Source organism: Balaenoptera acutorostrata, chromosome 16 (genome assembly GCF_949987535.1).
Source record: "Balaenoptera acutorostrata chromosome 16, mBalAcu1.1, whole genome shotgun sequence".
In the NCBI taxonomy this organism is placed as follows: Eukaryota; Metazoa; Chordata; class Mammalia; order Artiodactyla; family Balaenopteridae; genus Balaenoptera; species Balaenoptera acutorostrata.
Genome location: NC_080079.1, coordinates 42,626,699 through 42,640,320, shown reverse-complemented (window position 1 = coordinate 42,640,320; position 13,622 = coordinate 42,626,699). Strand labels below are relative to the sequence as shown.

The 13,622-nt window shown below is 32.6% G+C and overlaps 1 protein-coding gene across 17 annotated transcripts in view; it reads left to right on the top strand.

Moving 5' to 3' along the window:
• The window catches only part of PCDH15 (protocadherin related 15), a 755,972-nt gene that overhangs the window by 679,223 nt on the left and 63,127 nt on the right, over window positions 1-13,622 (top strand). For all 17 annotated transcript variants that reach the window (XM_028166694.1, XM_028166693.2, XM_057531449.1 and 14 more), the window contains one exon: window positions 12,969-13,184. In XM_028166694.1, coding sequence (XP_028022495.1) covers window positions 12,969-13,184 — 216 coding nt within the window. The remainder of the gene's footprint in view (window positions 1-12,968; window positions 13,185-13,622) is intronic.

Genomic DNA, 13,622 nt, shown 5'->3' with positions numbered 1-13,622 from the left:
ATGGATGTGGAATATTATCTTTTGAATCAAGCTTGCATTTTCTTGTAGAAGATTTTATATGTTGTTGAGCGGTGATGGTTATATATACATTCCTATATTATGTTTCAAGGACCGTATCTTCCACCACCTGGTAGGAATATTGACAATCAGAATTCTTCTGAAATTTTCTGAAAATTCTTCTGAAATTTTTTAAACCTCCATTTAACTTTGTGCTGTACTGAACTGACACAGGAGACCTATAACACCAATCTTAGCAAAAATGATAAAAGTGAGCTTTTTAAAAGGTTTTTATTCATACTTCTCTAACTACACTTTATTTTTGAATTGCCTATTAGTACTGCCAATGAGAAGAGTAAAGTACTAGATTTCCCTAAAATGTATTTTGAAGAAAATTCATTTCTAAAAAAGTCATAAAGAATGGATGACTATTCCTAGTAATTCTAATGAATTTACATTAATGAAAACCAGCAGGCCTGGAGCAAGACTATGTACATAAAGAGAATATAATTTACATCAGTTAGTTAATAAGTCACTGTATATCTGAGAATTACAAAGAGACTTTTCAAATTTTTTTCAAAGACACAGAAATGTCTGCAATCACAAAAAGGCCTTCTAATGAATAGGAATAGTAAAACTCTAGAAATTCTCATCAAGTAGATCCTGAAACTTTATGTGGTTGCTACACTAATTTTTGTAAATTTATATCTCTTTTTATAGTGCCTCATTTTATTTGTTCCCAGGATTTTTTTTTTTTTCCTAGCCGTCCTGGCCTCTTACAATCCCAGTGATCCATAAAAAGACAAAGTCAATGAGTTTCATAGTAATTTGAAAGGCTTTATTACCACCTGAAGCCAATAGACCGGAAGATATGCTACAAGACAATATCAAAGATCTCCAATTCAGAGTATATAAGAACTCTAACAAACTGATGAGTGAAAACAAAACAAAACAAAGAGCTCAAGATAAAAAGATAGGAATCAGACTGGAATAGACCGTGCATAAAGATATAAAAATTGGCAAAAAAATGTATAAAGAGGAATTCAACTTTATTAACTACTAGGGAATTACAAAATAAACCATAAGAAATCACCACATGTTCATCAGGATAGCTAAAATAAAAAAGACAAAACTAAATTTCAAAACAACTAAAGTTCTCAGATATTGCCGAAGGGTTATAAATTGGAACAATATTTTGGAAAACAGTTTGACATCATCTACTAAGTCTGAACATATGCATATCCCCTAATTCATAATTTCTACCCCTAAGTTTTTACCCAACAAAAATGAATACATATGCTCATAAGAGATATGTACAAAAAATCCACTATTTGTAAATACGTTAACTGTTTGTAAAATCAAAAAGCTGCAAACAACCTCAATGTCCAGCAACAGTACATACATTAATATATGTGAGCAAATGAATTCAGACAAAAAATACAAATTTCTTTAAGTCCCTTTATATAAAGTCCCAAAACAGGAAAAACTAATCTAATCAGAATAGTTGTTATTCTTAGGGGGAGACTGATAATGTGCTATTTCTTGATCTAGATGCTGGATATGTCTAGAGATATAATTTGAAAAATAAAAATAAAAATTTTAAATGTTTAAACAGTGCTAAATTCATAAAAACAAAAGGTGGAAGGTTATTCAACTTTCTGGTAATTCAAGCTATTTTTCTTGGAAGGTGTAAAATAATTCTGACCAAAGTAGAGGAGTTCGTATTTTTCTTATTAGCCCTCTGTGTAGTTAATATTAAGGAATTATCTATTTTTAATTCTTAGTGAAACAATGCCACATAGTTTTCTTTTGATTTTTAGCAAGAAAGCATGTTTTGGGAAGATGGGACACTATGTTATTGGTGGCTGTCACTGAGAAATACCAGTAATCAAGCATGGTAGGTTGAATCTGGAAGATGGTATTGGTAGAGAGAATGCAAGTTGGTATGAACAAGCACATGGGATTATCTGGTTCTTGGTTTCAGAATCCAAAATTGTAAGCCAGAGAGATAAGATTTGGACCTAAAAATTGTGTAATCGTATCCACAGGTTAGAAACAGATTGCTAAGTCCTTGCAAGACACATGAGCACAGGCAAAAGCCTTGCTGCTATGTTATGATATAGAGCACTGACCAAGAATCTGAGCTGAGTAGGAAGAATAAGTGAGAGGGAACAGATTGAAGTTTTAGAAGAACCAGGTGAAAGAAGGATTTAGGTACTCAGCAGAGAACAAGCATCACAGGAAACGTATAGTGTGCCTTCCAGACCTAGAAAGCCCCGGAGGTGAGCTCAGAACACACTCACTGCAGGGTTCAATAACAAGGGCAAGGCCAGGTGATACTGAGACAACCACTTTTGAGGGAGGGGCTTTTTGTGGGTTTACAATTCTGGGTTAGCGCTAAAGTTAGAGAGTGGGATGAGACTGAGACCAAAAGTACAAAAAAAGTACTTCTGTAGGCAGGAAATGAATAGAACAGGAATGCCTCTGCTCCTTCTATGACAGCAGGAATGACTTAGGGAACTAGGGAACTTTTCATTTAAGTCGACATTGATTAAAGTTTAATCAAATATTACGAATATGCTAAATCCCAAGACTATGAAATATCAGGTAAATGAATAAAAAACATAAAGGCCATAAAAATGAAGTTTTGATATTTAAATCTATATCTTTTCCAAAAGCATAACGAAGAACACAAATCTGGATTTTTATCCTTTGGGCTACTACTGGGCTGTGTAACCTTGGACAAATTTCTTAATTTCTCTAAGCATCATGTCTACAAGCGATGGCAGTACTATCTAACAAATTTCTTATGTTATAAATTTTAAAAATGCATAAAAAGCATGAACACAGTGCCTGGCTCCCAGAAATCTCTCAATAAATATTCACAGTCATTATTAGTTATTTTATCTGAGTAGTTCTTTTTACCTATCAGATAATCATAATCTTAGACTCCAAATGTTCTTAATTCAGCATGCACAGTGCATATAAGTTATTAAAAACACAATTCTATTGAATGCTCAGGTATTTTATCATTGCCCTTGAAACCAAATAGTGGGCCTATCTTTCTAGAACTCACCTGTAGCATCAGTATGGACTACTAATTTTTCTTCTTACCTTAATGGTAGAATAAAGAATAATTATAAAAGCTGAAAGTTAACATTAAGATATTATCCCAATGAGAAGTAATCAGTATAACTTTTTCAACTTACATATTTTAAATGAGGTGGTCAGTTCTCTTACATAAGCAATGATCATATTGATATTTTTGAAACATATTTATAAGTTTTAAATGAGTAGTAGTATCTTAACACTGCATTATGAAGTATTTTTGTATATATTTTATTTATCAGTAATTTTCGATGGCTTGATATTTCCCTTTTAGGAAGCCATAGCAAATTTAAGGAAAAAAAAAAATCTCTATATATACAGGTGTGAGGTTTGAGAAACAAAGCCTAACAGCACAGCTAGGAGAAATTTCAGCCTTCAGATAGTACCAGTATCAACTTATCCAGAGAACAGTTTTAAAAAGAATATTTTTTAAAAAGGGCATATTGGGTTTTGTTTTTTTTTTTTGGTCCTTATCATACCATACCATAGCAAACCACAAAATTGGGTGAGGTTATCTTCAGTAACTAACATATGTCTGAGAAGTAGAAAAAAATCTTGGAAGTTCTTTTAACTAAAATAGAAATGTAATTAAGATATCTGTAAAATTTCTTAAATAGGCTTTTTCAGAAAGAAGGTACTAAAGCCATATAAAAAAAGTAATCCCAGACTGGAAAAGTCCAGCAATTTAAGATGTTAAAGACATCCCTTAAATTCCCCCCTTGTAGATAGACGTGGTGAAAAATACCATTTCTCCAAGAAAAAGTATGAATAGAAAATTCTGAACAGCAAAAAATTTATCTTTCAAGTTTATAAAATGAACTATCTGTTAAAAAGTTGAAAAATGAAGCAGTCCTTTCTCTGGCTTTAATGAATCACAGCATGACACTTCATCTTTCCTGGCACCTCCTGAGCATATTAACGTTATGTTAATAATCATCATGAAAATTAGGGATAACTAATGAGAAAAGGAAAAGAACACAGTGAAAATGTGTAATCTAACATACATTTATAAGGGTCTGATTAGCACTAAATGCAATTAAAATATTGAATTCTCTTTCAACATGTCATTTAATGGAGCAGCACGACCAGGATAAGGGTATAAACAACTCTATTTCCTGCCAGTGTTTGTGTTCTGCTTTGTCCTGGAAGAGAGATGTGGAGATGAAGCTACTTGTCTTAATTTAATTCCTACTGAACTCTGATAGTATCTGCACAGAAGGAAAACAATGAGAAATATTAAAGTGCAATTTTTAATGAAATCTGTCGGCTTAGTACAGGGGCTATCTCTCTCTGAAGCAGGAAGCCTGGGAATAATCTTCACCCCACCAAAGACTTCTCTAGGCACAATAAGTCTGTTGGCAAATACTGCATGGGCCTTAAAGTCAAAGATTAAAAGCTCTGCTCACCAACTGTGTGATTTGGGGTCATTTACCGAGTTCTCCACAGTTTGGAATACCATTTACAGAATGGCTTTAGTTCCTTCTACCCACCGCAGAGTTAAGAAAATTAAATGATACTCTATTCATAAAGTGCTTAGCCCAGTGCAGGACACTGGTTATACCTTCAGGTTATCTCTGATGTTTTCCCAGATCTTTCCTGATTATAATCTTCTATATATTACTCTTTTTCAGTGCTGACATCAACCTACATTTAATTATTTCAGTCATTGTCAGTGCCAGTTATTCATTGGCTGAAGAACTATTTAGATTAGAGCAAGTTAGCCAAAGGCAATTAGGTTAAAGACAGGTTGGCCAATGCTATGCTTTGGCCAAAACAAAACAAACATACAAACACACAAATAAAAACTAGCAATTTTATTACATATAAATGCTATCTAGTAACTGTCTTTCAAGCTTTAACTCTGATGTTCTGTGGGGTGGTTTTACAAAATTTACAGCTTTTTTTTCTGTTTGTAAATAATTTTACTTGATTATCGTAATTTTTTATCCTACTCTTAGTGCTATGTACTATCTGAAATGGAAATATACTCTCTTTTGTTTGAAATAAACAAAATTCTCAATGGCTGATTAATGACAGAATACTAGTTATAAAGTCATAAAGCTGACATTATCTTGATTGATTGTGCGAGGCACTCCATTTCACGCCTCAGTGAATATTCACAGGCACCCTATTCAGCATGTCCTATTTTCCTCATTTTACAATGAGGAACTAAGGCCTAGAGAGTTATTTGCCCAAGCTCATATAGCTAATAAGTGGTAGACTCAAGCTCACATCCATCACTTCTAAATATTGATCTCTGGTATTCTTCTACTGACATTTCAGCCAAACATTATTTGACCACTTGCTGGACATGATACTAGAATAAAAGATATGAATAGAAACACACTTTATGTGTAATAAAGACACTTAAATATTGTAATATGCAAAGGTAAATGCTATACTAAAAATAATGTAAAATATACTACTGGAAACATGTAGGTGGAAGCAGCACTCCCTAGGGGAGTCAGGCCAGCCTTCAGAAAAGCAGTAATTTAAGCTGAGGTTTTAGTGCCTTATTCAACATTACATATACTCAATGTGTGTGTGCACACATGCATGCCATAGTATAGTCCAGGAGTGAGTATCATGTGGCCTAGCAGACAAGAGACATTTTAAGAGAGAAGAAGCCATGTGTGCAAAGGCCTGGAATCATGAAAGAACATAGATTGTTCAGGAAAAAAAAAGTAGGTAATGTGATTGGTTTTGGAGAAATATAAATAGAGTAAATGTAGGGCAAGAAATTGTAGGATCAGATTGCGAATATTTCACGGACTTGTCTTAAAGTTCATCTTCTGGGAGGTGTGAGTTATCAGTCATTTTTAAGCTATTGCTGAATTTAAAAATGTGATAGGAGAGCCTGATTTTGGGCAACATCAGCTTGATGAATAGTCACTGAAGTGAGAAGTATTTCAGAGTAGAACTCAGAGGGCTTGCTGATGGACTGAGAGTAGAAAGGCAAGGGGTGAGATAAGGCAGTTGAAGTGTCTACTGAGACTTTTAGCTCAGTTCAATACATAGGTACTGATGCCTTTACCAGGCAAAGAGAAGACAGAAGGAGGATCAACTATGGTAGCCCAGAAGAAGGACTAGGAGGGTGGGAGATGAGAAGAAACTAAAATTGGTTTGGATTGATCAAATGTAATGTAACTAAGGAAGAATCAGAAAGTTAGAGATAATGAATACGTCATTTAATTTCTTTTGAATACGAAAAGATTTAGGATTTGTAACTACAGAATTTCTGCAAAAGTACAAATTTCTTAAACATTTTAATATAAGTAAGTTTTCGGTAAAAATCCATAATATTTTATGATCCAAAATCAACTTTAAAAACTAGTTTCCTCTCTCAAAGAGAGGACTGAAATTGTGCCTGTATTTTCTTTTCATACTATGTCTATTGAATAGAGTGCAATTTCTTTCTTTTCCACATGAATGGGAAGTTAGAACAAATGATTTCAGAGTTCATTTCAAAGCATCATTGAAGAATATATGATCACATTATATTAGCAATGATGAAAAGAATAAATTATTTTTTGAGATAATATTTATTTTTGAATACATTTTACAAGGAAATGGAAATAAAACTAAAAAAAATGTTTCAGTTATTACATAAATGCAGGACTTGCTTATTTTGAACTCTCATGCCTTCTGTAATACAGAATGTTTCAATGTATAACTTTAAAAAAATTATAAAAGGAATATTTTGCTAATCTTCAGGTCAGTTTCTCTCTTTAATTTTTCAAATAGATACTATTGTGTGATATTTGCCACCACTCTTTAACTTAAGAGTAAACTTTGGCAAATTCTAACTAGGATAAAATAATAATAAAACCCCTGAAAATTCTGTAATTCTGTGTTGCATGATCTTACAAACCATTATTAAATTGTTGTTTCTACATCAAGTTGTGTTTTACTCATTAGAATATCTCTGAATTACATTAGACTTTTACTTAACTATAGTTAAGTAAATGATTAATGGGCATATTGAAATTAGGGATTATTTTTATTGGACTGTGGTCCTTTTTTTTTTGATGTTCTTATAAAAATTAAATACTAAGATTTCTAATTTAAAATGTTTCTTTCCTCTTTTTTTGTTTTTGTTTTTATAGAAGTCTTAAATAGCCTTCTAACTAGATCAATCTACATGACACTTTCCTTATTTATATTTTATTATATGTTGGACATATTGCCTTTAAGGGCTTTAAAATGAAGGTTTCTTTGTAGTTCCTAAAAACGCCAAGAGCCATTTTGCCCCTTACAAACACAGCTTGACATACTGACATTAGTCGTGGTAATGTGAGATTTGAGAACTTTTACCCCGACATTCTAAAATATTTACACTCTATTTCAGGGAGAGTGAGCCTTCAGTGCTGTTAACTGTTAAAATGGGGTCTAATTGAGAAGCAAAAGTTAAAGTTAGCATTATTGGACTTTAATGGGCTTTGGAAGTTCTTTGGATATCACTAATTATTCCACTAATATTTCTGCATCCATAGTATTCATTTAGGCAACAGAGGGGAACAGTTATTTAGGCTGTGAGAAAATTAATGGGCTCACCTACTCCCCTGTATGATAGAAGCAATTATTTGGTGATTTTCTCTTAATGTTGGGCACCTGTGTGCATTAAAATTTCCAGATGAGGTCTTAGAAATGCGTAAGTGGTTTCCTGTGTCTTAGCCTTCATTTAAAAATATAATTACAGCAAGTATAATTATAATATTCATTTCTGACTTTCATTTTTTAAAAACAACTCTAGACATAACTTTCCTGATTTTGCTCACTAAGAGAAACTCACAAAAGTCAGTGAGTCAGATCTTCCAGTCACCTCTTCTACATAATAATGGCTGTGTCAGGAACCCAGTATAAAGTTTTGATTATAAAGAAGCTGATGTTATAAATAAAGTGACATTGATTCTTTAGTAAATTTGATTCATTTAGAGTTTTCATGATAGATCAGTTTTAATTTTTAGACATTCGTTTAGCCAAACTTGTTAGATGTCCCCTTGTTACTATCTAAAAAATGATGGAATAGATTTATAATTTTTATTTTTTTCCCTTTCATAGAATATCTCTATGAATGTTTTCCAATTTTTAAGGAAACAATGCAGGTTATATACACATAGTTTATTTATTTAAGAAAATACACCTCTTGGCTCTTTTGCTCTATTCATGCTTGAGTTCACTAATGACATTTTAGGCAAAGCTTTTTCTTCCAAACTGGTACTTAGCCCCCCAGAATGCATCAGGCCTAACTTTTGCTCTGTCATTTAGTTCACTAATACTCTTGTGCCCTATGCCTGACCTTCTAACAACTTCATTTATGAGCTTTTTATTTCAATTATTATTTTTTTTCATTTCTAGAAAATACATTTTACTTAAGTTCAACTATTCTCATTTTATTTATATTTTAAAGATCACTATTATTTAGTGAAATATATTGTTCATTTACTTTATGCTCTCTGTCCGCTAATTCAAATATCTAAAGCCTTTGTGGGTACAACTTTGATTTTTTATCACAACAGACTCTTTTCTCATGGTATTTTGTTTCTTGTTCATTTTGAGAATTATTTGACTCTAAGTTTTCATCTTTCTTGCAACTTATTTGTTAGAATTATTTGAGGCATATGTTGGAGGTAGCTTTTTTGAAAAAGTGCTTGCTTCTGTGAGGAGGCTAGGCCATTGTCAGTCAAAGACCAGTTTCTCAAATTCTCAGTTGTGGGTTTTCTGTTCATTCAGGTAGAGCTCAGGACCACTGAATTTACAAATTGAGAATATTATGGTTTATCCTTGAGTTGAGGAAATTGGTAGTGTGTGAAGGCTGCAAACTCCCATGAAGGCTTGTGTTGGTTATGGATTGAGTCTCAAGGAAGTTTTGGGGTTTTTTTGGTTTTTTTTGTTGTTGTTTGGTTGTTTCTTTGTTTGTTTTTTCTGCACTGCATTCAACATCAAGGTTTAAACCAGGCAGTTTTCTTTTTAGTTTTGGGTGGTAGTGGCAGTGGTGGCTGGAAAGGAGAGATGACTTTCTCATTCACCCTTAAAGTGAGAATTTAGCATTCTTGAGAGTGGAGTCTTATTAGACTCACTTCTATGAGTGGGCCTTCGGTCTTGCCTCCTATTCTCTGAGTCACTCAAGACCTCATAAATTAAATTTTAAGTTCACCTAGATCAGAAGAAACCCTCTAGGTGAAACTACCATCAGTGCTAAGCTGTTTGTATTCTTGCTTTCTCTTAGTTGTTGACCTGCATATTTATTATTGTCTTTCTATCTCCTTGATATGTCTAGGAAAAATTCTGAAGATCATTTATCTAGCATTTAATGTTGTTTTCACTGGGATTTTAGTCCTGGTACTTATTCTGACATATTGAATGTAGTGGTTATAGTATAGGTTTTAGAATGAGACTTACCCAACTTTGCTATCAACTATCTTTGTGATTATGAGCAAGTTACTAATCTCTCTGTGCCTCCATCTCTTCACCTATAAAATAATAACAATAAAACTTACTCAAAAGAAAGGATGGCATGAGATTATGTATAAAAAGTATTTACGTAGCACCTGGAAAATCATAATAGGTCAATAAAAGTTAGCTCGCCACAGCAGCTATAACATAACATTACACAAATAATGTAAATGGACTTTGTGGTTTAAAGATGTGGTTTAAAGAGCGCTTGACAGGTTGCTGACCTGAGACTGACCCAGCCTCAGTCACTGACTTTAAGTGGACCCTCCGCAGTTCAAACCCAGTTGTGCAAGGGTCAACTGCCTATAGGTTTTTGTTTTAAATCATGTGTTTATTGAAATCGAATAGACAAAGTTAAACTTAATAATCCTTTAAATTGATCATAAGTAGAGTACCAACTGGAATTTTTATCATTCGTGTTTTAACTTGCTAGTTTCAACTATACTTGGGAGAGAGGGGGTAGATTTGAAAGAATGCTAATGGTCCTGGCAACTATCCTCATGAGTGTTTTCTGAAATAAGATCTTTTCAGATTCCAAAGAGGATCAAACCTACTCAAAGATTAAAAATTTAAAGTGGAGTCATTACTAACAACATACATATGACAGTAAAGTTTTATATATTTGAAAAAAAAAAACACACAAAAGAAGCAGACTCACAGATATAGAGGACAATCCAGTGGTTACCAGTGGAAAGAGGGAAGGGGAGAGGGGCAATATAGGGCTAGGAGGAAAAAAAAAAAAGCAGTTATAATGGGATTATAAAAAATCATCTGTGTGAAACTTTTGAAAATTGTAAAGCACTATAGAATTTAAGAAATCTTTCGTTCAATTAAAAAAAAAGGTCCAGTAAACATGATTTTTTTAAACCCTGTATCTCATTTTTGACAATTTGCTCCTAATGTACTAGGGAAAATCATTTAAAAAAGATATTTCTGAGTTACCCAAACTTTTGTATTAAATGATTATTTGTTTCAGGAAAAGTATGTTTAAAAACACCTTGATCTGTTAAGGTAAAATATGGTACTTTGTGGTTATAATAATTTAATAAATTAGGAATAGAGCGAAGTGAAATTACTTGTTTATTGAAATTGGAAGTTAATCAGTAAGAACTGTGCAAAGAAGCTTAATATACCAAGCAATCATGATGATTTTACTGTAACTGCCTTTTCTTTTCTAAATGTGATTATGTTGTGTTACAGGGTTTATTTTAAAATATTCAGGTTTAGAATCTTACAACACAAAATTGAGTAGAAGAAGTCAGACAGGAAACAGACCATGTATTATGATTCCATCAATAAAAAGTTTAAAAATAAGCATAACTAATCAATGGTGTTAGAAATCAGGATAGTGGTTTCTCTGGCGAACTGGGTATGGCTGGAAGGACAGGATGGATATTCTGGGATGGTGGTAATGTTTGATTTCTTGATGCAGGTGCTGGTCCATTGGATGTGTATATTTTGCAAATTTTTATTGAGCTGTGTATTTATGATTTGTACATTTTTTGTGCCAGTTTCTTATACCTCAATAAAGTTTGCATTAATGGTAAAATGTTTATTTCAGGGGAAATACCTATGTTAATCATAAGTGAAAGGATAATATTCAACCAAATCTTTGACTGATTCAGCATGTCTTAAATTTGCTCACAGTATATGAAAGAAATGTCTTTCATTACTTAATTCAAACTCTGATTTTAATTTTAGTTGGGAATGCGCTTTTTATTTCTTACTTTATACTTTGTTAAATGAATAAAAACCTGGGTTTAAAGCTTAAAAATAAACACTTTGATAGCTATTTTTCTTTCTTTTTTTTCTCTTTAGTGATAATGTGACCTATGTTGGAATCTAATTGCTATTCCTCTAATGCAAAAACTAAGCTCCGCCGTTATGTAAAACATGGAGCATTTAAAGAGATGAGCTGGTAGCTCGAGCTTGTCCTATTCTAAAGCTGAGAATTTTAACTTATGAATTTTAAGAAATATTTTATCCTGAAGCAAAATATCTGGATTTTTTTATTTTAAGTTACCTTGTCTAACAGATAAATTTATCCTGAAATGTTTTAAATGGTTAAGCACATATATAGAATTTAAAGCTAGGGATTCAAACTTATGCTGAATCTCAACACACACTTGTTATTATTTACTATTATTGTCATTATTTGTAGCCCAACTTTACCACTTACTTTGTAGTCTTTGGCTATTTACATTTAATAAAAAATTCACATTTCACTTCCTTGGTCACATTAGCCTCATTTCAAGTGTTCAGTGGTCATATGTGGCTAGTGACTACTGCATTGGACAGAGGACATGTAGAGCATTTCCATCATTGCAGAAAGTTCTATTGGACAGCACTAATTTATGTACTAGAATAATATATTCCTCAGAGAGTTTTAATTTTGTTAAACAAAATTATTTTTGTAGAATTATTAGCATTGTAATGGTAAATCATAAATGCTTGATATCTGATATTTAACAATAATATTTAATAAAATAAGAATAACCAGATAATAAAAATAATTATAATAATTTAAGTATAAATGTTACCTATCTAGTATCATGAATAAAGTTACATAGCCTTGTATAAATTCACTAAAACTATCTTATCCACCATTCCACTTTCAAATATTTCACTGTGACATAATTCTCAAATTGGCATTCTGAAAAATTTCCCTGAAGTAGAAACCATAGAGCCAGGCTAATATTATTATGCTCACAGCTTTATTTTTAAAAAAGTATTCTAAGCAACTATTTCTTTCAAAATTCTAAATGTGAAGAAACCTCAACATGTAGAACATAAGTACCTACAACCAGGAAAAAAATTGGTTAATCAGGGTACAAGCTGATGAAAAAGGAAGCTGGACTGGTATTCTAACCCTCTCTAATTTTGATATGGCACTAACTAATTAGGATCTCTTTATGTATATCTAGATTTATTGTTTAAAAGATCTGAACACTGTCCTGTTGTCATTTGAGATATTTGAATACATTATTTTTTCCCCTTTAGGAAGTAGGTTAGATCAAAAGCACAATCACATGCTATGCCTATTACACAAGACAATGTTTAGGTGAACAAACAGTTTCATCCTTAAACCATTTTGGATCTCAGCCCAGAGTTGAACCCATCAAACATGCCAATCAAAACACTTGGTTCATCAACTGGACTGAGTTAGTGTCTCTGTCCCTTGTATTCACAGTTTAATAGTCATTATCCTTCTCATAATAGCCATTCAACCCTGTGTACACAAAGTCTATAAATCTATAGAACAGTATCTAGAAAAATAGAACCTTAGGAGGGCTTTATTGTGTTATTATTACACAAGAAATACAAACAGTCTTACAAACATAAATAAGCCCTTTAATAAAGGTTATTTTTTTCCTGCTTATTTATAACCTGTGTTTTTTCCCTCCTAGGCTACTGATAAAGATACCGGCAATTATAGTGCCATGGCATACAGACTCATAATACCACCAATTAAAGAGGGAAAAGAAGGATTCGTGGTGGAAACATACACAGGGCTTATCAAAACGGCTATGCTCTTCCATAATATGAGGAGGTCTTACTTCAAGTTTCAAGTCATTGCAACTGACGACTATGGGAAGGGCCTAAGTGGCAAAGCAGATGTTCTTGTGAGTAGATAAAACTTCAGATAAGTGGGCACATGCAAGTACTAACCAGTGGTCAGTGTTTTAACTCCTAGAACTTTTACATGTTTGAAATAGGTTTTCCAAAACAAGAATGTGATTAATTTTCATCCAGGTTGTTAATATGTATAGTTTAGAATATTAAAAAATACAACTTCATGGGGGTTTATTTTTTCTGACATTTTGGAAGTGTACCATATCGTTTTTAAACATGACTATGACAGCAATGTCTTAAGCACTGGTCTTCTGTTTGGTCTACAGATCTCATTTTTAATATAAAGTTGGCTGGAGCTACTTAAAATTTTAAAATGCTTCACAGAGTTGTGCTGTAGAAATTAAAATGTATGAAATTTTTATTACTGTTTAAATTACGTTTAGGCCTTTTGTAATTACGAAAACAAAAGGAAATGTATTAGAGCAAAT